Genomic DNA, 27,975 nt, shown 5'->3' with positions numbered 1-27,975 from the left:
AAAGACATGTTTTATTTAACGTTGCTGCAATAATGACCCTACCGCCAAGGGAACACCCCAATTATTAGTTTAATCTTCACATAATGTTTACACACGAGTTGTGCATTTTGATGTTTTGATCAGCAAATCGGTAAATGCTACGACACATTGCTCCTTCTTTCTCTCAATGCCTAAGCGACGCTTCTAACAAACAGTCTCAACGCTGCCCTCCATATCTGCTTATTAAAATAGAGCAATCGCGATAACATCTCCAATCTATAATTACACAAACTTACAAAACGTTACCCGCAATGTCAAGGTTATCCGGGTGAAGGTCACGTAAGACGACGCCCGACTGTCTCTGTGTCTACTGTCTGCTGTGATACTCGTATCTACGAAACTAACCAATTTGTCGCCATCCATACTGCTCTTTCGCACCGCTGTGGAGTGCCATGGACGTAAAGTTCTACAACGCAATGAAAGTTTTCCTTCAAGAAACATTGCACACATACCAATGGTAGTAATTTGAACAGGTTTACTACACATAAAAGCTGAGCTCACTGTAGTTGTTTTAACGTTGCCATTACCAGCCATTCCTTTTTGGTACAATTTTTGACTGAGATTTCTCTAGGAATGATAATGAGTCTTTAAGATAAATCTCGAGCTTAGTTCGGTCGATAAAAATTTATCCTTCCCGTTTTGCTTCACGAAGACTTATCTCTTATAAAATTTTTCAACGAATTTAAAACCAAAAACAAAACATCTAAAACATCTCGACAAGATGCCATAAACAAGCAATCAAGATCATCAACCCTTCGCTTTACATCAAAGTGTACCTTGTGGTTCCGTTTCGTTTCGGCGCACGTGCTGGCATTTTAATTGCATTTTTATCAGCTAATTATCTTAACCGTACGTCCTTTTACCTTTTACACCATCACCACATTTTATTACGGCTGCACAGAACATCCTTACGGAGCCGGCGAGTGTATCTACTAAAGGCTCACCAGATAACTAGTAAATCACTTAACCGGATTCCAATTTACTCACACTCGTGTCTTCTTGGCTGACTCAACTGTTCAACCTTTCCGAGAGCTAATAAAAAAAATTACTCGCTACAAACTTATAGTCGTGGGCATGGATCCGACAGACAGAAACGCTTTACAACGTCAGCGGTCAAAAGTTGAGCATGAAGAGAAAAAAAGCAACCGAAAGGCGCCCCTTGCGCCTGATCCTGACGTTGCTTGCTGTATTCATCGAGATAAGCTTGTTTTCTACTTGTTTGTGTTTGTGTGCTATGAAGCAGTATTGACAACGGTATCATGGCCAAAGCCGCTGGGCCGTTTCACCAACGAAAACACATCGTCTTGACATAGGGGCTCCGAATCGCCCGGAAGTGGACGCGCGCTGTTGTTGCCCGATTCACCTGATTTCACAACCATTCGTCTCGTGAACCTCGTTCGAAATGGGCGTCCATTCCCTGTTTCCCACGAGACAGCGCAAGGGTGCCGCAAGTGGAGCTATTTGGAAATTAATTTCCGCTCCCGATTGGCGATCTGCCGGGGCCCAGAGGCCCCCCTGGCCGTTGAAAGGCGATCGAACAGTTTCACCTATCGATTTCGGTTTCGGTTTGCACATCCGGCACGGTCTCGGCACGCAAACACATCGATCTATTACGCCGAGGCAAGGCCTGACATTTGGTTCGTTACGTTTTATTCCTCCCGAGCTTTCGCTTTGAGTACTTTCAGAAGAGCTGTGTGTGTGTGTGTGTGCGTGTGTTGTAGGGGCCAAAATCAAATTTTGGTTGCTGGCGTTACTGCCGAAAATGGAATTTCTCCCAAGGGACGCTAGTCAACAACGAAAAATAACCTCCCGAAAACACGTGCACAAGAACGATGGCACGAGCTGCTCAAGCTCAATGGGTTTCTGTCGGATGCTTGCTTTCGTACGCACGAACGGTAACACTAACGGAAGCATTAACGCTCAATCGAATTTCCAGCGAAAAATCAACTACATCCGGCAATTTACAGCCATTCGGCCACTCGGTATTGATTAGAAACAGTCATTTGCCGCTGTCCTTAAGCTGACAGGTTGGTTCGTATGCAAGAGGTAATAATACGTGTAAACGGGTTTAAACAGCAAGACAAAAATTCGGTTTCAAATTGTAGTATTTAAATTTTATTTCATCCATCTTCCTCAAACACATGCTTTCCCATTTTTTTCTATCCATAAACATGGGTTGGATAATGGAAGGAAAATAATGATTCTCAACCACTCGTTACATTACTCGCTATAATGACCTTTTCATTTTTCCCTCCCATTTACCCACATTATTTCTACCGTAGGGCGCCCCTAGCGTGTCCTTAACACACAGACACGCCGTTGGCGTACAATACAGTATGCAGGTCGTACGGTTCGAAATCTACAACGTGTCAGTAAAAGTGAAATGAGGGTTTTCTGATTTGATTAGATCGGAGCAAGAAGGCTTCAACTTATTCATACGCAGTTCCGCCCGGTTGAGTATTCCCTACGTAACGACTGAAATTTAATAGTCTGAATCTGATCGTTTTTCCTGGCTTTTTTTTTTTCAATGCTTTATTCAAAGGATATAATTAGAATTTTATCTTTGTGAGCTTTTCAGCGAGATCTATTGATTAGCGAGGCTAATGACAATATCGTGACTATATAAATGAACGTTCAACCTATTGTTGTGCCTTGAAATATGATGCTGCTTAATCATGTGACACGGACAATGCGTCGTGATTGTGGGCAGCTCTAGGAATTGTTGAGATATTATCTTCAGGAAGGATAATTAAATAAGACACAGAAAGATTGATTGATACTATTCGTCGGTTTCTAATATGTTCCTTATAGAAGTTTCAGTGTCGATATTGAAGGAAATGCTTTTATAGAGATCACACTCAATCATCATTAAAACGGCAAATTGTTCCATACATCATTCATCTTCATGCAAACGTGGTAAAGCGACGATGAAGCGTATCTATTTTGTACGATACAAAATTTAAATCCAGAGTTGGAGGTTCTCGAAATTTTAATTTAGTACTCGGAAATGCTACAAAGTTATATACGATGAAGTTATTCAGCGTAGAGCCTACATTTTAAGTGAAACATGGTGAAATTCCATCAATTATTTTATTTATGAGTTACTGCTCGTGAGAAAACTAAAGAACTTTCCCGATGCAATGTACCATCGAAAAGAAAAATGAAATTCTAAACCGCCTCAGTATAAATGATGTTCCTAATTCCATGGTGAGCTTCATTTTTTGGTGAGCTGTTTGTTCACATCGAGCTAATTATAATGCTCAAAACGATAGTACAAAATCCTGAACTATAACTCATTTATTATCGATTCGCATGGTTTGTTTTTTCTAGCACACTGCCCACTGCAATATCCGCCAGATCTCTAGCAGCAAACAGAATTAATGAGCTCAGCACAATCCGGGCCAATCTATAATCAACATGTCACATTAAGTCAAAATATAAATAATCATAATCATAGATTACACTACCGTTGGGACATCAATCGGTTTATAGCCATCAAATGCCACCACTGCTGCTCCCTTGCTGCGCATCTACTCCACTCCGAGCGAAACCAATCCTTCCATCCTTGCAGGTGTTTGCATTTTAATAATAAACACGAATAAATTGATGACGAATGAAAATTGACATTCCAACCCGATGGCATGGTTAGCGTGGAACATTGACAGATGTAGCCAATAAACATGATTCTTTATTAACAAGGCATAAAGCTCAGCGAGCGAATTTTTGATTGGAAATGATTTTAATGACACTATTTATATTGACAACAAAAAGACTCCGAGCACGACGTAGTCGTTTTAGTTTTAGAATTTGTTTATTCATTCCTGTGAACAAGCTGTTTACTGTGGATGTGTATCCTTATTTTGGAATATACTTACAGCACAAGGAAGCTTACCGTTCCTACCCCGCTTATGCTTAAAAAAACCGGTGGTACGCTTACTACCGACTGTGTCCATTTAATGGCATTAGCTCTTAACTTTCCACTTTAAGTTGATTGGAATGCTGCCAAGCTGCCTTTAGGACTGTTGCCAAACGAGCTCAGACAAGCGAAAGGTCACGTAAAAACGGCAACGCTACAAACCACTCGATGCCCTTGAACAAAGAAACATGCAGGAGAAATTCACTATCAAGGCTACACATCGAATAATCCTAAAGATTCAAACTGATGTGTCTCCTGGAAAGGAAAACACACTATCCGCATTTTTTCGAAGCCAAGTACTCCAACAAGTTGTGTTTTTCTAGTAAAGCTGGTCCTCGAAAATTATTCCACAACACTCTTTCTTTCTACCTCTTTTTGCCTCCCCAAGTACACAACGTGTCGGGCAAGATGTTTGTTTTGGCGTTTGGGTACGCTCGCAGAGCCAATGAAACTAGGATATCTAATTTAATTTGAATCACTACGTGAGAGAAATTAATCACTCAGCAGGAATGGAATGTTCCACGCGCCCCATTCCCACTGGCGTCACAAAATATTCTCAACGTGTCACCAAAATTGGCCAAAAGATTGCTTTCTTTCCGGTTCCGCGGCAGAACACACGGGTGTCCCATCCATCGACAAGCATAGCGAGTGAGAGGGAGAGAGAAGGAGAGATGAACATAAATTATATCCACATTTCCAAGCCATCTTGCACTGGTTCCTCCTGAGTCTGGGCCAGTGAGAGCTATAAATAATTGTTCTTGCGTCGTTGTTTCTATGCCGCTACCAAGATTTAATCCCCGAGAAGCGAAGTTAAATAAAATGATGTATTCAGCATGTTTTCCCGCCAGTCCGGTTTCATCCAGCGCTCGCAGCTAATCGAAATTTTTGACACGACCCGTAGTAGATCTCCGCATCGTGATGTCGCATCGTGGCGCAGAATACGATACCGCCCAACCACTCTCGACCACTGGTCGATACGTCTCTCGAACAATGGTGGACAGAGCTCAGATTATAAATTTATTGCACTCACTGAACCGCTCTGTAGCCCCTTCGGTCGTTTTTTTTCTGTGTACCATTCCCAACGGTACGAACGAATTGGCCTTGTAGCGTAATGTTTTATCGACTCCCCAGTAGCAGCCCAGCCCAACCGGTGAAAGCTACCAGCGACACATCGCCTCGGACGGTCGGGGCAACTCCACTTAGGGTCACTTTAATCGTTTTTCGACGACAAAAGTTTGTCACCTGCTGGGAATTGCTTTTCGCCAACGGCGAAACGCATAAGGAATTTTCGGAAGGTAGCCACAGCACAAAAAGTGAGAGTAGAAATTCAATAAGCTTTGAGACGGAAATAAGCACACACACAAAAAATTGCCGCCCTGTTCGAATAGATTCTGACCTAATCCAAAGTCCGAAAACTTTGGCGCGTGCGATAATAAAATATCTATTAGGCAGGCCGAGCAGCGTTTAAGCTGCCGCGTCAACGGCAATTGAGTTATTGCCGACCGGCGTTTTCCGCTCCAACCATTTTGACCGAAGTTCAATTTTTCGCACATTTTGATTTTGAGAGAAGCACGACAAGAAGGATACAACCCGAGCTTTATGCTTCGTGGGAGGTGAAGCTTATGTTTGAACGGTTTTTTATTATTTTCGTGACAGGCTTTGGGAAAGGCATAATATAGAAATTAAGGTTTTCGCTTCGCTTCGCCATGGTTAAGGGACAGAGAGGCAAACAGCACACGTCGCGCGCAGGTACTGGCTGCATGCACACCAACACAAAGAAAAGGGAGCACAAAATAAAACAACTTCACTTGGCGGGTCATAAACCACAGTCTAGCACGTGGCATGTAACCAAAATATTTACTCGTATCCGCTGTTCTCGGAAGCCAATTTGCCGAGGCTTGTTAAAATTTTGCTACGGGGAAAAGCGGGAATTTCCCTTCAATGATATGATATCACATCAAATAATAAGCAACAAAATAATGGAATGAATTCGAAGCCGGTAGTTCAATGGTAGTCTAACAACACTCGCGAGGAATAATTGTGCTGGGCATGTTTTTGATAGGCCACTAATTACTCCAGCAATCTGATTTTGCATTCAATATGGCAAGGTTTAACAGTGGGGAATCGATTTACGTGGAATTCAAAATTAATTCAAGCTGCTTACTGCTATGAACATAAGCTTCAATTTAAATTATTTTCGTCACGTATTTTTAAAAATTTAATTTGAATGTTTATTCAAATAGCTTTTTTAACATTTTATTGCAATGAATAAAAATTCCAAAAAAAGGATCTTAAACAATATCTAATTTGAATCCAGCTGCTTTTGATTTAATAACATGTGAAAATTCACGCCCATCATTGGTGTAAAATTTATTTATTCATTTTCAACTCAGCCTATATAATAATTCACAATAGTTAATACTAGATTTACTTGGGCTAATAAAATATTTTTGTTTCAGTCGTTGTATGCACATTTTCTTTTAGATTCTTTGTTCATTTACTGACTTATATCACAAGAAAAGTTCACAATATGTCAAAGACACTTTTTCACTTGCAAAAATTGCGCATTCGGTGTGCGACTCATCCCTAATAAAAGTCATTTCGTTAAACGGTGTTCCATCATCAGCACAACCACTCACCAAACATCATCTTACACTTGTGGGTCGATAAAAGTTCCGTTCAACAGTACAACAGTGGCTGGCAATCAATCGGTAAAGAGTAGAAATCGAAATGGCAGTCCAAAAAAACAAAACCCTCAACCGACATCGACAAAACCCACAGCTCTAAACGCGTACCAGCTTTGCTCCCATATCAAACGCTAACAGGCAAGATCATACACGAAACTGCACTTAGCACCAGTTAGCGAGGGGGGGGGGGGTCAAACAAACCATCGCTCAATATCACCTTTCTCGAAGACGAAGATGTTCTCTGGCAGCTGCCGAAAATAAACGATCCACACACGCCATATGCAGATGAGATGCTCCATGCTCCTTGCTGCGGGGTGGAAGTAGAAAAGGGATCCCCATTAACAATCGCATCAAGCATACGAAAATTTGTCCTCTCTACGATGTACCAATTTCGAGCTACGTTGATCCTTTACAATTCACCCCCAATTCTCCTATCTGAATGGCTTGATACGACAGTGGTTGAAGCAAATTTTAAACACCACATTATCCTGTTTTATTCCTCTTTGTTATTTTTCTGCCAATCTTGTCCTTCTGCGTTTGCGCTTCTTCTTCAACTTGTTGAAGCTCACCATAGTAAGAAAGCGCTGGGAAGAAAGCAAATAAGAAACCCGACCTCTTTTTTTTTTAAGGAAAAACGTTACAAATTTTACGATGACTGACTTTTTGCCGGTTTCCGAGCAACTGGAAAGAAGCGACCTGGAATGGAAAAATGGGAAAAGCGACCTGTCGCGGTGGGAACGTGGGAACCGCTATGGTTTCCGAGAACGACATCCGGCATTCCTAACCAGGGCGAGCTGCTGTGCTGAGGCGACGGAAGTGAAGTGGGATGGATACACCACGCAAGGACATTTCGCCTCCGTTTTCTTACTTTCGTCATCGTAAGCTTAAGCATTACAGAGCCAACTCGCTCTCTTCGATCCTCTCGTTGGATCTCATTCTCTCTTACGCTCTCTTTACGACCTTCGAATGATTCCCAATCTGCATTCGGTTCTGCCCAGTGAACGTTAACTCAATATGCTTAATGTAGGAATAAAAGCAATAACGCTTCAAGCACATTAATATTACAGCACTAGAAAGCACTCCTTCGTGTCCCATTCTACTACCCACCTTTCGTCATTGAGGTTTTGCACAATCCAAACCGATCCAATTTCCCCCCGCATGCGATCGAAAAGCACCAAAAGGATACCACGCTCCTGGGACGTTATTACCCCCATTAGCACCATCATCATCGTCGTCATTGACATCACCGTCACCATTCGACGTATCGACGGGTGTACGGAAGGATTGGCCTATCCCTTACTACACAGCTGCCGAGACAACTGGATGGGAATTAGGGTAACTCCTTCACATCTGTATAGACTATCCCGAATCCCTCCAGCCCATCAGCATCTCTCGGCCCGGTCGGGAAAAGGAATCCAAGGGATACCTACCTCTCGTTACGGGTGAAATTCGTGGGATAGTATGAAAAGCTAACGATGAGATTTCTGCTCCTCTGCTTTCACATACATCCGCTTTGGCTCGGTTCAGCATATAAAGTGCGGATGGATGGATGGATGGATGGGGAGAGAGCTTTCAGAAAGTTTGCCATTCACTTTGCTCTTTAAGAAATAATTGAGCCCATTATGATTCACATTAGCTTTGAACGAACTATAAATATCTTCAGATAAAATTACTGTTTACTTAGTAACCTGAAACGAGTGAAAAGGTAACTTTCGCTCACGGATTTTAAATTCAACTTAGAATATACACCAGCGTTTAACGTTCCTAATGTTCAAATAATTAGTTGTATTTATTTTAGTCAAAATTATAAGCGGCGGCTTGGTGGTGTTGGCGACATCAGTACCGTTCTTCAAACGGTAGGACCGGGGTTCAAATCCCATCCGGACCGTCTTCCCGTAGTGAAGACTGACTTACCTCACAACGTGGTATTCATAAGTCAAAATCAATACGGCCAGGCCGTTCTTACAAAAAAAGGCATAATTATTCAATTTAAAATTATTTCAAGAAAATTGATGCTCAGAACCCGTCCAAACGCAACAGAAAATGTCTACTGTTTATTTATCTAACGTTGTTGGAATTTTAAACTTCATGTAATTACTATTCCCACAGCTTCGGGCAATTATGAAAAAAACTTTTCCATTAATTTATGATACCAGTTCGCTCAATCGGTGGGTATTAACGCTCTCATCTGTAACACATGAATAAAAAATACTACCCATTTTTGAATAGTCTACGATGATTGCAGCAAGTCCACCAGAACATGCCCAGAGAGATAGAGAAAGACGGGATCAGATAATCCGTTGTACCAATAGTCGTACTAGCTTTCGTTCTCAGTTGTCGTCCGGTCCCCCGGTGTGTTGAAAAATCAACAACAGCATTCATTGTGACATTTCAAATCAACTCATCCGACAGCTGTAGGATAAACTATCCACCGGATGTCCAGTGCACTCGCTCAGATTGCATTAAAACAAGCAGCTGACGCTGTATCCCTGTGTATTCCGAGTAATATGCACTGATCCCAGATTTCCGCATGGCCCAGCGCTGTGTGCCATGTTTCATGCTTGGCCAGGGGTTTCTCGTACTTTGCTGTGAATTAAACAGGATGAAAGCAAGACTAATCCTCACATGATACATGATACATGTTGCAACATTCTTAACAGTTCCAAACGTCAGAAGGTATGGGTGTAGTACGGAAAACATTTTACACTGGTTTTACTACGCATTACTGTTGCATAAGGATGAAAGTATGTAAAGTTACACGTTTGAATCATAGTGCAAAATATTACCTTTTAATTAAATTTGATGCTGGAATCATAATTAATGAACAAAATAAGCTTAGAAGCCAACAGAGCGCTGTTAATCCCATGAACACTGAAGTGATTCTGACAAACATAACCATTGATGGATTGATGAAAGATATATGTAGGGCGGATAAGACCAACAAGTGAAGATCAAAGCTTGAAGTGAAAGCTGTTCGCTTTGCTTTTATTAACCCTTAAAATTTAATTAACAAGCAACACGACCATACGATAATAAAACAAATATAATAAACTGTAAAAGATAATTATTTCAATTGAAACTGATCAATAATTGTGTGGTCGACGGATGTAAATTTTAAAAACTAACAAGACAAATCAACTTTTTGAATTAATTCTACACATTACGCTCTGTTAAAAAGTGCTTCAAACACACAAGCTCATCTAATTCATCTACGGTCTAAATAAATTCTAATAAATTCCAATCAATCATCCACGCTGCATTCACCATACGATGATGATACCGGAAAAGCTCAACATACCAGACCACCAGGCCACCAGCATCATCTTTTATCGGATGCACATTTTCACGATTGACGAGCAGCGAAGCGTCGATGAGCAACGCACATTCAATTGTTAACTGAATCCGCTGGCAATCAATCAATCAAAGTTGCCCACTTCAAGCTGGCGCAGTTGTCACGGATCGCTCAATAGACGCGGACGCTTTTGCACCGAAACCCGATGGAGACGCCCAGTGCGCCACGACGCCATCGAATCGGAGTGAACGTCGCGCGCGTACGGCATGTTTAAAACGTACAATGCAGTGCCTCAACATCGACGCTCAGCAGAGAATGCCATAAATCTTTCGGGTTTTGTAGAGGACAAATTTCTATTTCAAGCTACTTTATCAAACCGTGAAATGCTTCCGTACCATTTAACGTTCCTCGAATGCACTGTCCATGCCGGTAGGGATTCATTACTATTAGGTGCGGCATTTCGGTTCCTGGGAGTTTGTCGTCCGCTGCCTTAGATAGGGACGAATATTAAATATTCTCTTTCAAAATCGACTTCAGCTTTATTGCTGACGAGCGTAAGAAGTAAATTCAATTATAGCCTTCGTGCGTAACAAATGGTTTTTGTAGTGCAGGTAGTTCATTTTTAAAGCGCGCTATTGCTTTACGGTTTGAATTTTAAATTGAGTTGTACAGTGCAAGTTAGTATTTAATACACTTTCTTATATTTTTTCTTACTTTTCATTTAAAATTCCGACGCAAAAAAAACCCAAATTTGTGAGGAAAAATTATTTACCCGTAAAGGCACGTTTCTAATGTTTCCCTTATTTTTCCTTTAGAGACGGCTTTGCCGTATTGCTTCATAATGTTTCCTTTACAAATTTAAATTCCAAATCCACACTTTTACCATGCTCCATCGTACGCTAACCATAAGAGTGTTCCGAAAGCATAACGTTATACTAAATTGTGCTCCAAAAGATCAAAGCCCAAAATCCTCTTACGAAAAGGAAAGCGTACCATCGGTTCTTAAAGCTTCGTACCCGGGTGTGTATCAAATGTCAGCACACTCGTATTGATCATCGAGGGAATGCAATGGTTTTATGGGCACATAACTGCGGTTAGTTTGCTTCCAGCTTCCAGGCCCGGTACTTCTTTCACAACTTTCAGCGTGGTATTGTATGACTTCAATATTTCCTTCGTTGGTGCGGTGCGAATGGGGGAAACTTTTCCCGTTTTCAAATTTTCGACTTTACCAACCGCTTCCAGTGCATGCGCTTCGTTATCATCATCATGCTGAAAATGAAAACATTCATCGAAGAACGAAGCTTGAAGTTTTCGTCCTGTAGCGTCCGTTTGATGCTGAATCATTGTTTAAAGCTTCATATCGACAGTGATGCTGTTTGTTTTCTTTAAAGATTTTTCTTTCCCTTGTTTGAATCAATAAATTCAGTACGTTCATCGTAATTTTATTGTGGACATTGGATTCGATTTGACTTCAATCACATTAATGTCTTTTAAATTTTAAATGTTTTGATGTGCTATGACTATGTGTATGTAATCTTCAAAAGCTCATAAAACTTATTGTTTGTATAAAAAATGCAATAAAACTATGACCCAATTTTTTCAAACAAACTTATTTCATGATTGCTTTCGCCCTTTGTCTCACAAGCGAGTGGAAGCAAAATTCTCAGTCCGAAACAGTCAACTTTGTTTCCGACCACTGTCACATGCACACTTCACGCTTGTTCATTGCTATCGTTTTTGGGGTGCATAGTTCAACTTGTAGCAAACAAAGAATCGTCCATTTGTCTCTATCACAAAACCGGTGTCTCAAGTTCATTTTACAAAAGACAAACCGTTCTCTTTACGAACGTAATTGCAGCACTGTTTGCTGTGTTACGTACGTAGTTAATGGTTCCGAAGCATCGCACCCGACACGAGCAGAGCGCCAGAAAGCTCCAACAGGTACGGCACCTTTGACACCGGACACAGAAGCCACTCGAGCAAAGTGTCAAACGAAATGTCCTGTTTTTTTTTTTTTTGGTTTTGTCGTATTCCCTGTCCTTGGTTCTTTCTTTCGATTCAAGGAAAATCAACCAAAGGCCAGCTCTGTGTCCCATTGAAAGGGCAAATAAAACGGATTGGTGCTTGGTTCGAATGAGGAGCGTGTTGGAAGGACACATGCATGCTATAATGTGCCTTTTGTTGCATTGTTTTAAGATGCACTTTGTCTTTTGTGCAGTTCAGATACACACTCCCTCACCGCGTGTCTGATAGCGATTCCCAGAAACTCTAAACCATCCTAGTGTGGGGACATGATGGTAGAAAGTCATGCAGAAATAAGAGAATCATTTCATTACAACTTTACCAAAGCTACACCATTCCGCAAGCAGATGACCATCGAGTGAGCGCGGCCAGGGACAGGGCAACAATAGATCGACCACTCGGTGCTGTCCTGCAGCAAAAGGGCTGGAAAACTTTCACTCTCCCGACCCGGCGAACATGGATTTAGTTTCGATAATGGTTGTTTTCCCATGTCTGTTTTTTCTCCGTTCGCCCATAACACGCTGCTGGGCGATGCCGTTTTCTGCTTTGTTATAACTTTCGTCCACTACTTACTGGCCAGCGCATCCTTTACGAACAACTCATAATGAAGCAGTAGCTCGCGCGCACGAGAAGAAAGCTGATGTGCAGCGCTTTGTTTGGACTTGAAATTTAAGAAGAAGTTTTTTTATTTCCTCTGTCTCACTCTTGAAAGAAGCCCATCAGTATAGAAATGGCTTGAGGGAATGGCGAGCGAAATTAATACACGGTGCATAAGTGTGAAGGCAAGGCAACGAGAAAAACATGCCTGAACATGGCTTCTAATGGGGCAGCCGGATGTAACGAGGGAAAAGTCAAAAGTGCAGTGAAAAGTTGCTTGCCGGCTCGTTGCAGTTCTCGAATCCGGATCAGTTCCGAGACGTGGTCCGTTCGCCGCAAGTGCATTTCAGTATCTCGGGTGGGGATACTACTAAAGGCACTAACCACGAAGGCCAGGTTTCGTTTCGGTTTTGTTCCGCCGGGCTGCTTATGCTTCAACGAATGGTTACGCTTCTTTGCAGTTTGCAGAACGTTGCCTCGGCTTCACTCACTGTCTACGGTGAACTGGTTCGCAAAGTTGATTTCAGTACATTTTGATCAAGCAAATAAATATTGTTAAAAGTTTACGTAAAGTTTGTCGGTGCGTTTTTGCTGCTATGGAAAAACCATTCACAATGATTCTGCAAATTTTGCAAATTTATCTTCTTCTAAACGTATGCGTACTTTTCCTGGAAGTTATGTTATGTGTAGATTTTCTTCCGGAAAAAAAACATTTATTCTCCATTATCGTTCACGCACCATAAGGATAAAATAAATTAACATCACACCCCTACCCGAACAATGCCATTAAAGGGCTAGTAAGTCAACAAAGTCCTCACGATTAGAACGATATTTTAAAGCACACTTTGCTGACTAAGGATATATGATCTGTTCTTGTGTGGAAGCTATTTCCGTACACGAAGGATGCCCAAGGACACAAATCGTCCTTGCCGTTAAACAATGGAAATGTGCCATATCTTTTTCTTCTTTGTTCATTTCCACATAAACCTGGCCAAGGTAACGGAACAAGGCAGGTTTGTATTTATATCTCTTCTTGCTATGTCATTGCTTTTATTTTGTTTGAATGAGAAACAAATTAAAAGTATAATGCTGGTATCCTTTCTTAGTATTCTGGATGGATTTAAGGTTTAATAAATCTATTCCAAGGTGTATTCATACTAATGTAAAATTATAAAATCTTCTAAAGACTAACAAACCCTTTTAATAGTAAATAAATAAAAGCATCACATAATCAGCTTAATTAACTACGGTGGAAATGCACTTCGTATGGCATGGAGTATGGATCAGTCAACCACAAAATAACTCGCATACGAGGAAACAAAGATCACTTTATAAATCTCAACCTTTACCGTTTGGCACACTAAACGACTTATGCTGCAAAATGAAACATTAGAAACCAAATAAGAAAACCCACCATTACATACACAACCTTATCGATGTTTGAAGCGTCGTTCACTTTGGTAGCTTTTTCCACCTTCCCAACATGTTTTCCCAACTTGAAATTTCAACTCTAAACGAACCGCAACCGCACACCGCCCGGACCCAGGCCATGCGGGCACTATACATGTATGTATTTAGGTAAAATGAAACCTATCATCGATTACCAGCAATAAAACAAACTAAAAATAGAAAACTATGAAGCGAACGATGTACCGTATGTATGTCGGGCATGCGAGAGAAAAAATGAATTCAACAGCAGAAAAGGGACTGATGGTCTTTTTTTCTGACTTTTCGTTTGAATTTCTTCTCCTTTGAAATGTTTTCCTTTCCCCCCACCCTTTTCTTTGTGTGGTAACTTTTCCAGTAGTTCCAGTAACAGACTGTCAGTGGGTAAAGTTAGTCGATCGTTAGAGGACCCGATTTGCCTGCTGCGGCGTTGCTTCATTCGGTTTCCCTCGACGCCGAACAGATTGCATCACCGCTAGGGGTTGTGCTATCACCTGGCTATGGAAATTTCTTATCGATGGCACACGGTTAACCCGTAATATACTGCACAACCCCCGGACGCTCACATACACACCGGAGTAATACTACCGCGACCGTGCTGCTCGGGTTCATCTGTACAAGCCGTTTACCTTGGACTTTATTGAACGTAATTACATGGCACGCTGCGCTTGGCAATAGGCCGGGCTTGGTTGGCTTGGTTTTGGATGGAAGAGCATTCGGTTAGGTTATGGTTAGGGGCCCGGGCAAGATAAACACTTGCACCGTCCTATGATTCATCGGCCGGTATTTGGGGTTCTGGCTTTTGGACGAGATTTCGACGGCTCACACTCAACGACAGGCTTTGTTTTGTTCAATCGCTTAAAGAAAACTGTTTTTACTAGAAGTTTGTAATTTTTGGTTAAGGATACTCTTAAAAGTAAAGTAAATCCTGCTGGTATATTGTTGGGAATGATGTCATGCTGTACGAGAGAAAATGTTTCTCAAAACTTGGCCCATTGTACCTGCCCAAGCTATGCATGACAAGATTCCATTGTGACATGCGAACCTTCTTGGAATGTATTCTTTTTCGAGGCTTCTCGAATGAATCTTATACCAACGACAAGCTACAGTGGCCCGGTGAAAATTTATTTGACTCATGTACCGTCTCTCATTCGCCCTCTCGGATAGAACGGACCTAGATGAAATCTTGGGAAGCTGTGGGATTACGCCTTTTGGAAGGATGTCTCAGCTGGATTGAAACCAGTTCGACAATACAAGATCTGGAAACCTTACCAATGAAGCAAGCTCAAGGACAACACTCCAATCAGCAGTGACACAGTCGGACCATTATAGTGAGATAGGGGGGGGAAGAATATACCTTAAGACGAGTGGCGTTTGTGCCAAAGGATATAAGGATATGCGTACCTGAAGTTGTTGCCAGTGTTGCACCAAACTCTCGACACACTTGGCCCGGAGGTAATCAGAACCACTCTTAACAACACACTCCGAACCTCAGTTTTGTGCTGGGCCGAGCTTCGAGCCTATCGGCCCACTACAGCAACGGCCAGATATAGCATTCACAGGAGGTTCTCGCCCGTTTCGCAGCAGGATTTGCTTGACACCTTACTTTTCTTATTCTGAAGCACACCAATTCACACGCACTCCCCTACACACACATTCACTAAGGACACTACAACACAAGGACAGCGCTGTCAAACAGAGGTTCGATCGAAAATATGGGGGTAAAAAGAAAATCAATCACTTTTTTGAATTATTCCAGCAATACATTTTTGTCTATCGCATGAAATATTTAATCCCGTGCGGCACAGACAAACTTTGGGCAGCAGCTGTTTTTTTAAAGGATTTCCTTTAATACGTTTGATGCCTGTCTTACCCTACTTCAGTTGGTTTTTGTTAAACAAATCGAATCTCCTCAATGCTATGTTGCAGTTTTTATGTTCTATAAACAAACAAAAAATTTAAATTGCAAATGAACAAACAAAAAACGATTGATGAGTGCTAAAGTCAACAGCAAGTATTTTCCCAGAAACGACTATATCCGATAGCAACAAGTGTATCCTAGAAATATCCTCCTATTCCCATGCACACACGCACTTTGTTCACAACTGTTTCTACCACGCGCTATCTTTCATCATCAACCGTGCCAGGTTGCCAACGAATGATCTCCCCCGTGATACGGTCGTTGCCGTTTGCATATTTATCTTTCCGGTTTGAATTGATCCAGCATTATTTCTTTTCCGATACACTTTCGCTTCGTTTGGCTGCCCCCCCGAATGCATGCGATTTGCACCGCAGTTCTGTAGGCGGGGAAGCATGCGTCTATTAAGCGGCAAACACACCATACACGATCGATGGCCGATATCGTAAAAACCAGAACACACGCGCTGCCCCGGTTCGCTCGACAGTTTGCACAGAAAATATTTATCTGTTGGCGGAGCGATCCAGCACATCCCTTCCCGACGGACACGAACGAATTGTTGCCGACGATTGCCGCGTCGGGGGCAGGTTGTATTTATTTGCAACCCAAGAATAGACACATGAGCTCGATCATTCGATACGAACGAATCGTAATGAGATCTTACACGGACGCAGGATAGTTTGGCTACCAAATGTCTCGGGTTTGCGTACAAAAAACAGGGCAAGTTCAATGTTTAGCTCCGCAAATGTCTCTCGCGTTGATCGGTGCACTAGATCTTCGGCGGGCGGGATCTTCAGTTCCAAGATGGCAGGCAAGAAGAGCGAAAAACAGCAACTACAAAAATACAACGGACCACTCCACTCACATGTAACACTGGGCGTCATTGGTAGTCCGCAACACGTAGTAAATTTTGATTATTTACACAACCGCTACACAATCACTAGGAGGAAGGGTGGAAAGGGTGGAAAGGGTGGAGCGGACGTGGGAGTCGGGAAGATGGTCCGAGATTGGTTCGCGCACGAAATAATCTCCACCGCCGTGTAGGTCCGGCGGCAGAGTGCAAATTAGCACCGATTTGGCTCCGAGAGTTTTGTTTGAATCTTATTAAGATTCGAGGTTTCCAAAGCACAAAAGCGATAGCGCCCGGGACGCACACGCACACGTCTGGTTCGTCCGATGGTCACGGATTGAATGCCGCACGACTGGCCGACAGTCAGAGACAGAGTCTGACTAACAACCAACCGACCAGCATCTCTTCCGGCCGAAGCTGGATGTGTGTGTGTGCGTGTAGAATCAACAGGAAAACTGGGGAAGCTTTTGAACCTTGCCCTATTGAGGGGTGCCGATGGGTAAATTCAATTCATCGAAAGCTTATTTTTACGCACTCAAGTGGGTGGGGAAAAAACATCGCTCAATGTTTGGGTGGGGAGTTCCGAGAACCTGGCTCAGCCTGGTTGTATCCACCGAGAGTAGAACGATTCCCTCAAGATTCCCTGCCTACTACATGAAGAAGTACTAAGTATGTGCAATGTCATTCACTACTGTCTGAAGACACTCACAGCACCTTGTTTCATTGTAGAATACGGTTCAATCCTGAAAACACCGCTTGTGGTTACTGCTTTTTATAAGTAAATTACTTTATTAATTTTATCACAACTACAGTAAAACTTTGTCTTGTACATCGAACACAAGTACAGCTCCATCTCAGTATTTTACCCCGAAAAGTAAGGCTTATCTGGCGTTATCAAAATCATCCGAACCCACCCGCAACACCATTTAAAAAAAGAAAAAACAAAATTCAATGGCAAAACGCAACAACACCATGCAACAAAAAAGGGCAAGAAATACAACAGGTTGCTTGGTTGATGCGGCCATGCCCAGCTGGACCGACTCAGCACACGAAAATGCCGCAAACGGTCGGGCCGCCACTCTTTTTTTTTTTTTTTTTTTGTTGCTGCTGCTGTGCTCGGGTTGTTTACATTTTCCCAAGCATCTGGCGGCGAGATTGTTCTCCACCGTGGAAGAAGATTTTATCTCCCGCAGGCGGTTTTGTAGGGCCAGTATTGTTGGGTGGGTTGGTTTGGGGGTTTTTTTCCCCCCTTTTTGTTTCTCATTTTTTGCTCCACTTCTCAACTCATCTCACAATGAGCTCCGAGGCTAGGAACAAGGAAATTGATGGCGAACGCTCGACTCGATCGATCTCTCACGTGCGTGCGTGCGAGCATTAAAAGCAAAGTGTGACCGGGGTGTGAGGGTTGATGGTGAACACGATGCCATTGTGCGTAAGTTAAGCAGCGAGTGGAGATAATTTTGAAAACGAACCCCTCGTCTACTCTGGAAGCGATAGGAGATGGATCACAGTTGTGAGTGAGAGCGCTGCTCCGGTGTTGTTAGTAACCTGTTGGACATCACAACACACGGCTCTCAAGCTGTGATGAGGTTGTATCCGGAAAAATCCGAACATCCCTAATTCCGAACAGGAGCTGTTCTGTGCTGTTCGTGTCGCTTTGGCAAATAAAACATCGCACTGATAAATCAACAGTTTTGATTGGAGTTTGCGCATTTGGTATGTTGAAGCTTTTGAAGAAAGTTTCTTTTTAAGGGGAAAAAGGGTAAAAAGAAATGCTTTTTACCAAACTTTGGAAACTTTTAGCACCGCTATCTCTGAAGGGTGCCTTTGAGAACTTTCAGAAAATATTCGCGACAAAAAAAACTAATAGCTATACATGCATCTAGTGCCTATTAACACTCCAACAATAAAACGATCTTGAACTTGAAATTGAACATTTCCGCCTCGTAGCGTCGCCATGCAGAACGCGTGCAAGTGCACTTAAACAGAAGGCCCAAACCTGTACCGCCCATCGGACGAACGTTTACTCTTTGCCTATGGGCGACAAAGCTTGACAAAACCTCATAAAATAATCATCTATTTCTGCTAAACTGTACGAACGCCAATGAGTAAATCATGCGCATAGTAACTCCACTGCATTTCCTGCATTTTGTCGATTAGAAATAAGCTGTGAGCGCATTTTCTCATGCTGTGCACGGTCCGTTAATCAGTTTACGACTGCCAGCTAATATATTTGACTGTATTACGATTCACACGCCCGACCCGAGAGATTCGTTCGTTCAGATTCGTTTACTGATTTCCGGCTCAATTTAATATGGACGAATTATACATTGACGGAAAAACAATTAAAATGTATGATTTTGAATTTCATTTTTATTTTTAAACTCCCAACTATGGCTTATGGTTTTTGGCACTCTTTTGGGTGGGTCAGGGTGGCGCATTTGACGGAAACAAAGATGCCTACAGCGAACGTTGCTTGAACAAACACCATTTGGCAAGGAACCACAGAGTCAAAACCAGACACGGTCTCGTTTGGGTGTTGAAGTAAAACAGAAATCGTGATTGTTTACCGGGTGTGTGTTAATCATCACTGCACGCACTACTGGTACGGTAGCTTCTTTGGCGTGGAAGTTTGGTAACTTCTCTGTATGGTGTATTTGTGCATTGTTACGGTTTTGGAATAGGAAAACATAACTTTTAAACTAGTGGTTGAATTCAATACCTTTCATTTTCGATATTTAGTCGACTGTTTCATACGTCTTGAAGATAATAATTATAAGTTACGGAAAATTAGATTGTACAACCAATTATTAGCGGTAAAAGATCAGAGCCTCGTTCTCGAAGTTCTCGTCTTCCAAGGTTTTTAATAGCTACAATATCTCAGCGAAAAACAAAACCTTCTCAATGATTAGAATTCGCAGTTTTCCTTCAAATATTTAAAGAGAATAAATTTAGGATAATTTATAGATAATTTATTCGTTGCTACTACTTATAAGTCAGGTATATAATCGATTGCCATATGCCTGCGAAGATGAGTAAGATATAAGCATAAACCCTAGGACGGTACACACATACATAAGAATACTCATTTACAAACTCTGTCTTAGACCTTTCCTTGCCTCCGACTACCTAGCGTCGTCCTCTTCCCCATGCACACTCCCATCACTGTCGCTCGACTCTTCACCCTCGGAACAGCCCGTTATTAAGCCCTTCTCCTGAATGGCCGCTGCCACTGCCGTCTCGAGAATGTAATTGTCATGCACAGCTCGACCCATTTCCGGCCAGCTTTGTTCGGGTGGTTCTACAACGGGATTGCTTTCTGTCACAGCAACTGGTACCGACTGGCTGCCGGAAGGTCCGGCCAATTCATCCGCCCTGGCAGGTAGCAGCCCCCGAGCACTGATTGCCATTCGAACTGCTTCATCTTCCAAAATTTCATCATCGTTCACCCGCGAAGGTTGCTGTGCGCTACTGCTGGAGCTATTATTTCGTCGCTCGAAGAACACAAGAAACCGTTCCAATACCATGTTTAGTATGTTGTCATCTATACAGGCAGCGATTTGACTTTCCTGCCAGCTGCGTAGATCGTTCGCCAGCTGCTCCCGACGGCTGATGTGTTCGAGTGAGCTGGACGAGGTGCTAGCCATCGGTACGGGAACGTCTCTATCGGCAAGGGCACGTGAATGGGAGCTTAGCCCTTGGAAAGACAACAGCCGTGGTCGTTTGTTTAACATTTCGACGCATCGATCGTTTTCGCTGGTGCCATCGGTTATATCGTCGTTGTTTTGTTCACTCATTTTAACAATACATTTTTTCTATTATGCAAACTACAACAATTAACTATTGAAAAGAACTATTCCTAAAGTCCTATTGACTTAACAAGCCTCAAACGCGGGTGGATGGCTTGTATTCACGATATTTTGGGCTGTATTTGATTTTGCTTTTAACTTTCCACCCAAATCGATTGCAAACAATACCAGTCGTCAGTGTTGTGAAAATAAACATCGAGCTTTGTTTTCTTTTTTCCAAGCGGAATGTCATATGTCTCTTCCCAAATAACATAAATACGATGACAACGCTTCATCTGTCAAAGCTCCAAGCAGCAAGCGAACTAAGCGTTTTTCATGTTCAAATTGTTCACTCGATCAGCATCTTCATTAAATTTTTAATTCAATTGTTGTTAATTAAATATTAATTTTCAGATAAATTACGTTGATTTTATTCAAACTTACGAACTTACAATATTTGCCAGAGTGAATCTCAAAAACCACCCTTTCCTAGAGACTAAAAGTACAATGTAGTAAATTAAGGTTAAGATGAAGCTGTAACAAGTACTTTAATTGTAAATTATATTACATTTTCCACAATCATGACACGAAAATTAAGAACGATCCAAAAACGTTTCAAACAAAATATTGAAAACAAATAATTAGTCAAATATCCCAGTTTGAAAATTTCCCACCGTATTCTTGCCCCGTTATACTTTACAAACGCTTGAGAAAACTCTTACGCACCAGCCGTTTGCGACGAGCCCGAAATTCTCTCCCGTCTTTCGTGGCGTGCGGACGTGCCGACGCGTTGCTGCGTTTTCACAATACAAGTTCGTTTACAATCGTATACTAAACATTTTCCTGACTAACAATCGGTTTTAATGGTGAAAAATAGAAAAGGTTTGCCGAGGTGGAAACATCTTTTAAAAAGAAACATCAGTTGTGGTGTAGAAAAACAAAACGGAAGCGTGAGATCATTCCAAGTGGTGAATTGTCTCGAACGTCGCCTTGGAATATCCCTCAGTGTTAGCCGTGACTCACCCTATCGCGTGTTTTATGAATGATGTATTCCAGTGATGAAGAAGTATGCGCTAGTGTGAGCAATATTTATCAAACATAAAGCATGCAGAGGATCGTTAAAAACGGGAGTAAAATCGTGCGGCGATACGTGAAGTGATGTTTGCGTGGTCGAGAAAAAAAACCACCCCGAACGGTATACGACAGCATGCGAGAAGAAGGCTTGGCCCCCATTGGCCATGCAACCGGTGGTATATCCATAACGTGCACTCTCACTAAATCCCACCCGGAGCGATCCCCTACCGTACGCGGAGCGTGGAAATTGCTGGGCGGAAAATTGCAGGAAAACGGCTAAGTGAATAGAGAAAAACGAAGGCGAACCAAGCGGACGAGCGGACGATGCATTTGTATCGTGGAAGGCTTGGCTCGTGGAAACTGGTGCACTAACACAGCCATAAAAGCGTATCTCATACGAAACCCACGACCAGATGATGTCCTTGGCGGGAATGAGCTCGCACGGATAGAAATTTGTTTAACGCCATCTGTGATGTTTTTCGAGACGGGTAGAAGAGAATAAACTTCAGCTTGAACGCGAAGAATGACACCACGAGCTACAGTTTCCAATGGCAACGGACGGTGCCATGTTGATGAATTGATTAATCTTAATTGATGCTCCACTAGTGGAAGCTTATTCACAGGCGAGACGAGCTTAGCACGTCCGGAGGGTGCGGTTGCAAGACACGACAATGTTTTTTTTTATTGCCTTTCGTGCTTCATCTCGTGTAATTAGCATTTTACAAACGGCCATCCAATACCATTCCCGGTGCTGGTGGTGGAGCTCATTTAAAAATGTGTGTCCACTCGTCGTTACTGGTCGAACTAGTGTTGGGCAATAATTAATTTCATGCCGTCATCATCGGTCTGGGTCCCCTTCTCCTGAGTGGCAACGAATTTACTGGTGGCAATACTTGACGTTGGGCCTGTTTCATTCCCACGTTGTTGCTGAAGCAGTTCGAGAGTCGCTCGAACGCAATCAAAACAATCATACCTCTTTTCGCTGGCATCATGGTCACGATGGAGACCGGGAACAGGTCCAGCTTGATGAAGTCATGATGATGAAAAAGAGTCAAGTCAGTCGTTTTGGTTTTTATCGTTTAATTTTCATATTTCGAGGGGGAAGCGCAAAGCCTACTGTGGGTGTTGAAATTAGTAAACAAACCTTGTGCAAGATTCGGGTGCAGTAGGAAAGTAGGTCATGCTTTTAGCGCCAACAGCATCCATGTCCCATAAAGGATGGCCTGCTGTGAGTGTGTATCTAACGTTTCTTAATTTCTTAATCATTTGCAGCTGTGACATTCCACCAACCAATATCGGAATGAGTTAAGCGTAATGTGTATGTGTTCACAGTATCCTATAAACCGATCCTAATTTCGTAAAGAAAACAGCCCGTATCCTGGCCATCGCGAGAAGTGTGATAACACTAACTCATCCTTTCGTCGTGTGTAAGTAGTGTGCGTGTGTGCGTGTTTGTGCGAAGGGTCGCGTGCCCTACAACCAGCACCTGTCACAGCAGCTGGTCCATTCGTCCTTGACGCCTCTATCCGTGGTCGCCTGGTAGTGTGTGCGTACATCGCCGTGAGTAGTAAAACGTGTACGCAAAGAAGAGAGTAAGCGCGCGTGTGTGTGTGCTTGTGTGTAGAAAAGAAGAAATAAGGATATCGATTAATAAGCGCCCAAACAAAGGCGGCAAAGGAAACCAAAGGAAAAAAAAAACGGGGAAGGGCCGTTGCGCCTTGCGGTCGATTTTCGGTCAACGGTCTCGGAGAAAAGCAGTTGAACGATTTTTTGGGTGAGTTTGTGTTTTCTTAGAACATGTCCTTTGTGAAGGTTTTTTTTATTAAGTTGAATGTTATATTAAACAGGATGTTTTATGATTGATTCTGACTTTAACAAATTTGATGAATGTTTTTAGTAAAACTTATAGCATTTTTTAAATCTATAAATATAATAAACTTGGCCGTTAAAAGCGTCTCTCAAAACAACAGAGTCTACCTCCTGTCCTTGCCAATGCTCAATACAGCTGTTCCCTTCGTATGTGTTTATGTGGTCCTTGAAGCGGAACACGCGTGAACTCGCCTTTCTTAGAACCCCTAACCGAAGCAGCTGTGAAGCGAACCATTCTTAAGGGGTGACGATGATCAAGGAACGGCATCACGGGTACTGGGTACTGCCCCTTGCCTCAAGATGAGGAATGAAAAAATAGAAAATTTCTATAACCACTCCAGAAGGGTTTCTGTTACGCTAGTAGACCATTGATGCATTGCTCGATGCAGTTACTCCATATGTATGCCTTGTGCTAAAGCACTTTCTTCATTCACTTCGTATACGACGTGTACGTGCACACGTGCTCAAATTAAATCAAGCGAGATTTGCTGGGTCCGATCTCGCTTCCGCATTCTAACGATGGTTTCCTTAAAAGGTTCAACACTACTGTTCGCTAAAGAAATTGAAAGGGTCATACCTATGCTATAAATCGCACCAAACCCATCCATTTGTGGGGTACAAAGTACAAGCCAATGCTTGAGTCTTTCTACAACAACCAATACGAATAGCGCCTGTCACGTTATCGTAAGCAAAAGGAATCGTTATCAGCAAAATACCGTCCATATCGCTCACTACGTCCAATATCATTCGCCCTACGGCGAACGAACGTAATTTCAACGGCAAATATGAAGTGACAGAATGCTGTTGAAATTAAATGTAAGATAAGATTCCTTAACCACCAACCAAGCCAAGCACCCCCCCCCCCCCCCCCCCCCCCCAGATACGCATAAAATACGATCGAGCGTACTGAGTAAAGTACGTCGATGGAAGCAATAGTACGCCACCGTCAAGTACGTTCATCGTGAGCCATAAAGAACAGACTCTCGCTGCAACGGCATCCTTTCAAGCATGACTGTTTTATGTACGACTTCTTCTAAACCTCCCCCCTTTCAAATCTTACTCTTGGTGCAACTGGTCCAACTGTGTCTCAGTTTGTCTCGTTCGACGCTTTGTGGACATTGTGTTTGCGCCTATTTTAGGGCAACTCGCCACGCAAGCCCAGCAGTAAAACTTCAATCATGAATCATATTTTGTGGTGACTTCTCCAACTTTGATTTTCACCACAGAGATAGTGAGAGAGTCGACAGATGATAATGATAAAGATGATGAAAATTCGTAACAATTAACGCTGCCGGTGTTTATGAGCCCCCCCTTAATGGCAGCACATTAAATGAGACGATGATTATGGTTACGATCGGCTTTTATCATTGCTATGAAGCTTTTATGCTATTACGTTACATCTAAATTTAAATACTTAATAACATTCCAAAAAGCAAAACAAAAAACCCAAGGTTTCAATTTTCCTGTGAAATTTGTGCGTGTGTTTTCTTTCTAGTGCCTTTTTTCCATTTCTGATCCTTGTGCTACAACATCAAAACGGAAGCACATTCACGCCAAAGCTGAACTGATCGGCAAACGAGAAAAAGAGAACTAAAATGAACCAAATAAAGCCCGAAAGGGCGAAACAAGATCCCGCCATAAAGACTGTGCTGTTGTGTGTGTGTGTTATGGTCGTGAATTTATTTCATCGTCATTCGCGTACGTTTTATGCTCTGGCAAGGACAATTTTGTTAATGTGTGTGTGTGTGTGGGTCCTTTTTCCGGCGGAAATTCGTTCTCATATCCAGCCACACAAATGCGCACATATACACCGAATACATATTTAACTGCCCATTCATAACGGAATGGTTTGTTATAAAATGCGTAAATGCGTACTGCTGGGTTGGGACTTGGTTTCTTGCGCTGTTATTTCTTTTTCTGTGTGCTTTTATTGTGTTGAATAAATGCTAGAAAACCTGTAGAGTGAATGTAAATTGTTATCGTAAAAATATAACAAAACCTTTTCTGACCGCTCTATCTGACAAACTATTTTACTTGACAAAGGACCTTTTGCTGGAAATAGTTCTCGCAGTACCATTCCGCCTTACGGACCATGGATCATTTATGAATTTTATCGTAAATTGTTGATACCATTTTGGCTACCCCTTTTCTGGGTCGGACTTGAAGCATCGAAAAAGCCACACAAAGTCTCAAAAAACCGTACTCAAAAACGTCGCAAATGATGCATGGTCCATTCGTTTTTACGCATTTTGCGTTATTCAAAGCACACAACTTTTTTGCTGTTTTTGCTCGCTCAATTCCATGTCACCGTTTTGAACCACACCGTTCGAAGTGTGTGCGCAGCGAAGTGTGTTATGCTGCGCTCGCAACGAGAACATGGCCAGTGACCGCACTAGGGATCGATTTGTGCGCCCGGTTGCTGTTTTTGCGTGTGTTTTTAAAATCTTTTTTGTCTTGTTTTCTACCCGTACTGGACTGCAAAAGCCGTTGGGCTAAATTTAGCGACCGGTAAAAGGGTTTCGCACCGCTTCATGCTTGCCTTTCTTGCTTGCATCACTGGCTTAGGCTTATGAATGAATGATGACGGTACTGATGGATGATACCTATGGAAATGCGTTTCTGTTGTGCTAGTAGAGAGCGGATTAAAAATGCAATAGAAGGTGTAGATTTTTGTGAGATAGTGGACAGAACTAGCAACTGCAGGAAGTCAGCCAAAACGTCGCAAAAATTCGTCTTTCGGATCTTAAACCTATTTAGCACCTTGTCGAAACACATCTTAATACTTGGTTCTTACTTACTTTCACACTTAACTGCACATGCAGCATAAAAACATATCACATATTCGAAAAGCAAAAAAAACCAGCCCTCTTCCCCCGCTAGGCGAGTTTTGCGTGTTTGATGATGGTTAGCAGTTATAGCATGAACACATTGATTTATTAAGGAAAAAACACACAAAAACATGCACTTGAGTTGTTTGTTGCCTTTGCTGTGTGGTGCGTACTGTTTTGGGATGTAAATTTAATTCATTTTATGCATGTCTTCAATGTTTACTAATCAAATCAAGTTATTGCAACAGATCCCGGCAATATTTGATTCATTTTTACACTGCAATATTTGTGATTTTGTTACAGCTTCACTATTAACAGGTTGGCTGATAAGTCCCCGGTCTGACACATAGATGGCGCTGCTAGTATTAAATGCATATTATTTTTATATAGCACCAACCTTCAAATGATTCGTGTCAAAATTTGACGTCTGTATGTCATTAGTCTGTATGTCATTAGTCAATTAGTTTGTGAGACAGAGCGTCTTTTGTCAAGCAACTTTTGGTTGCTTGACGAACGAAAAAAGAACTAAGAAGAAAAAAGTGTTGTTCCACCAAGACAACGCACCGTGCCACAAGTCATTGAGAACGATGGCAAAAATTCATGAATTGGGCTTCGAATTGCTTCCCCACCCACCGTATTCTCCAGATCTGGCCCCCAGCGACTTTTTCTTGTTCTCAGACCTCAAAAGGATGCTCGCAGGGAAAAAATTTGGCTGCAATGAAGAGGTGGTCGCCGAAACTGAGGCCTATTTTGAGGCAAAACCGAAGGAGTACTACCAAAATGGTATCAAAAAATTGGATGGTCGTTATAATCGTTGTATCGCTCTTAAAGGGAACTATGTTGAATAATAAAAACGATTTTTGACAAAAAAATGTGTTTTTCTTTGTTAGACCGGGGACTTATCAGCCAACCTGTTACTGCTGGAAACAAACGATGAAATGAATATTATCTTTGTTTGCCAATAAGTTTTAGGATTGAATAGGAAAAAAGGTAGAATCACACAACTCTTATTGTAAAGCTATTCCAGTCATAACTGAACTCATCCTCAAAATCCCAGTATTCGTAATGTGTATATTCATTCTCCGGAGCGGCTCGGTGGTGTAGGCGACAGCGGCGCCGGTCTTCAAACGTTAGAACCGGGGTTCAAATCCCATCCGGACCGTCCCCCCGTAGTGAGGACTGACTAACCAACTACGTGGTATCGGCAAGTCTAGAAAGCCATTTCGATGGCCGGCTGATGACCTTAGAGGTCGTTAAGCCAAGAACAAGAAGAAAATTTTCAATCATTTGAAGTAATATCATAAGTACGGGAGTATGTAGATGTATTTTACTTCATTTAAATTAAGGTAGAACCTGGTTTGGTTATCTGGCGACGATAGCATGGCAAGATCTCTCAAGGTTGTTGAGTCAAAGAGGAAGAAGATAAACATTTTTCTACGTGTATCAACGTCGTCTGCAATCTTCAAGTTTCTATAACTTAGGTTAAAAATACCCTCAGTAGTTCTTTTCACTGGACGGTTGTACAAACGGCGACCAAGTCATCCAAGACAATCATCGATCAGCACAAAGTCTTTATGTTTGTAAGGATTCATACCTAACGAGCAGTGTTAAACTGTTGCGAAATCTGTGAAATAATTCCCTCCTAAAAT

General features: G+C 42.1%; 4 protein-coding genes across 4 annotated transcripts in view; 2 read left to right on the top strand and 2 right to left on the bottom strand.

Annotated features, from left to right (window-relative positions):
* LOC126558330 (actin-related protein 1) overlaps positions 1-27,975 on the top strand; it is a 309,926-nt gene that overhangs the window by 30,822 nt on the left and 251,129 nt on the right. The gene's annotated exons all lie outside the window — the stretch shown is intronic.
* The window catches only part of LOC126557178 (uncharacterized), a 422,959-nt gene that overhangs the window by 191,216 nt on the left and 203,768 nt on the right, over positions 1-27,975 (top strand). The window lies entirely within an intron of this gene.
* LOC126558300 (ras-related GTP-binding protein A) overlaps positions 1-27,975 on the bottom strand; it is a 284,579-nt gene that overhangs the window by 123,485 nt on the left and 133,119 nt on the right. The window lies entirely within an intron of this gene.
* LOC126559004 (uncharacterized) lies at positions 19,887-20,574 on the bottom strand. Its single transcript, XM_050215098.1, has one exon. The coding sequence runs from the start codon at positions 20,562-20,564 to the stop codon at positions 19,893-19,895; it is 672 nt and encodes a 223-aa protein (XP_050071055.1). The 5' UTR covers positions 20,565-20,574; the 3' UTR covers positions 19,887-19,892.

Source organism: Anopheles maculipalpis, chromosome 2RL (genome assembly GCF_943734695.1).
Source record: "Anopheles maculipalpis chromosome 2RL, idAnoMacuDA_375_x, whole genome shotgun sequence".
In the NCBI taxonomy this organism is placed as follows: domain Eukaryota; kingdom Metazoa; phylum Arthropoda; class Insecta; order Diptera; family Culicidae; genus Anopheles; species Anopheles maculipalpis.
The sequence above is the reverse complement of the archived record's forward strand: the minus strand, read 5'-3'. Positions and strand labels throughout refer to the sequence as shown.

Excerpts from the sequence above, each read along its gene's own strand:
- LOC126559004 (XM_050215098.1), bottom strand. The coding sequence starts at position 20,564 with ATGAGTGAACAAAACAACGACGATATAACCGATGGCACCAGCGAAAAC.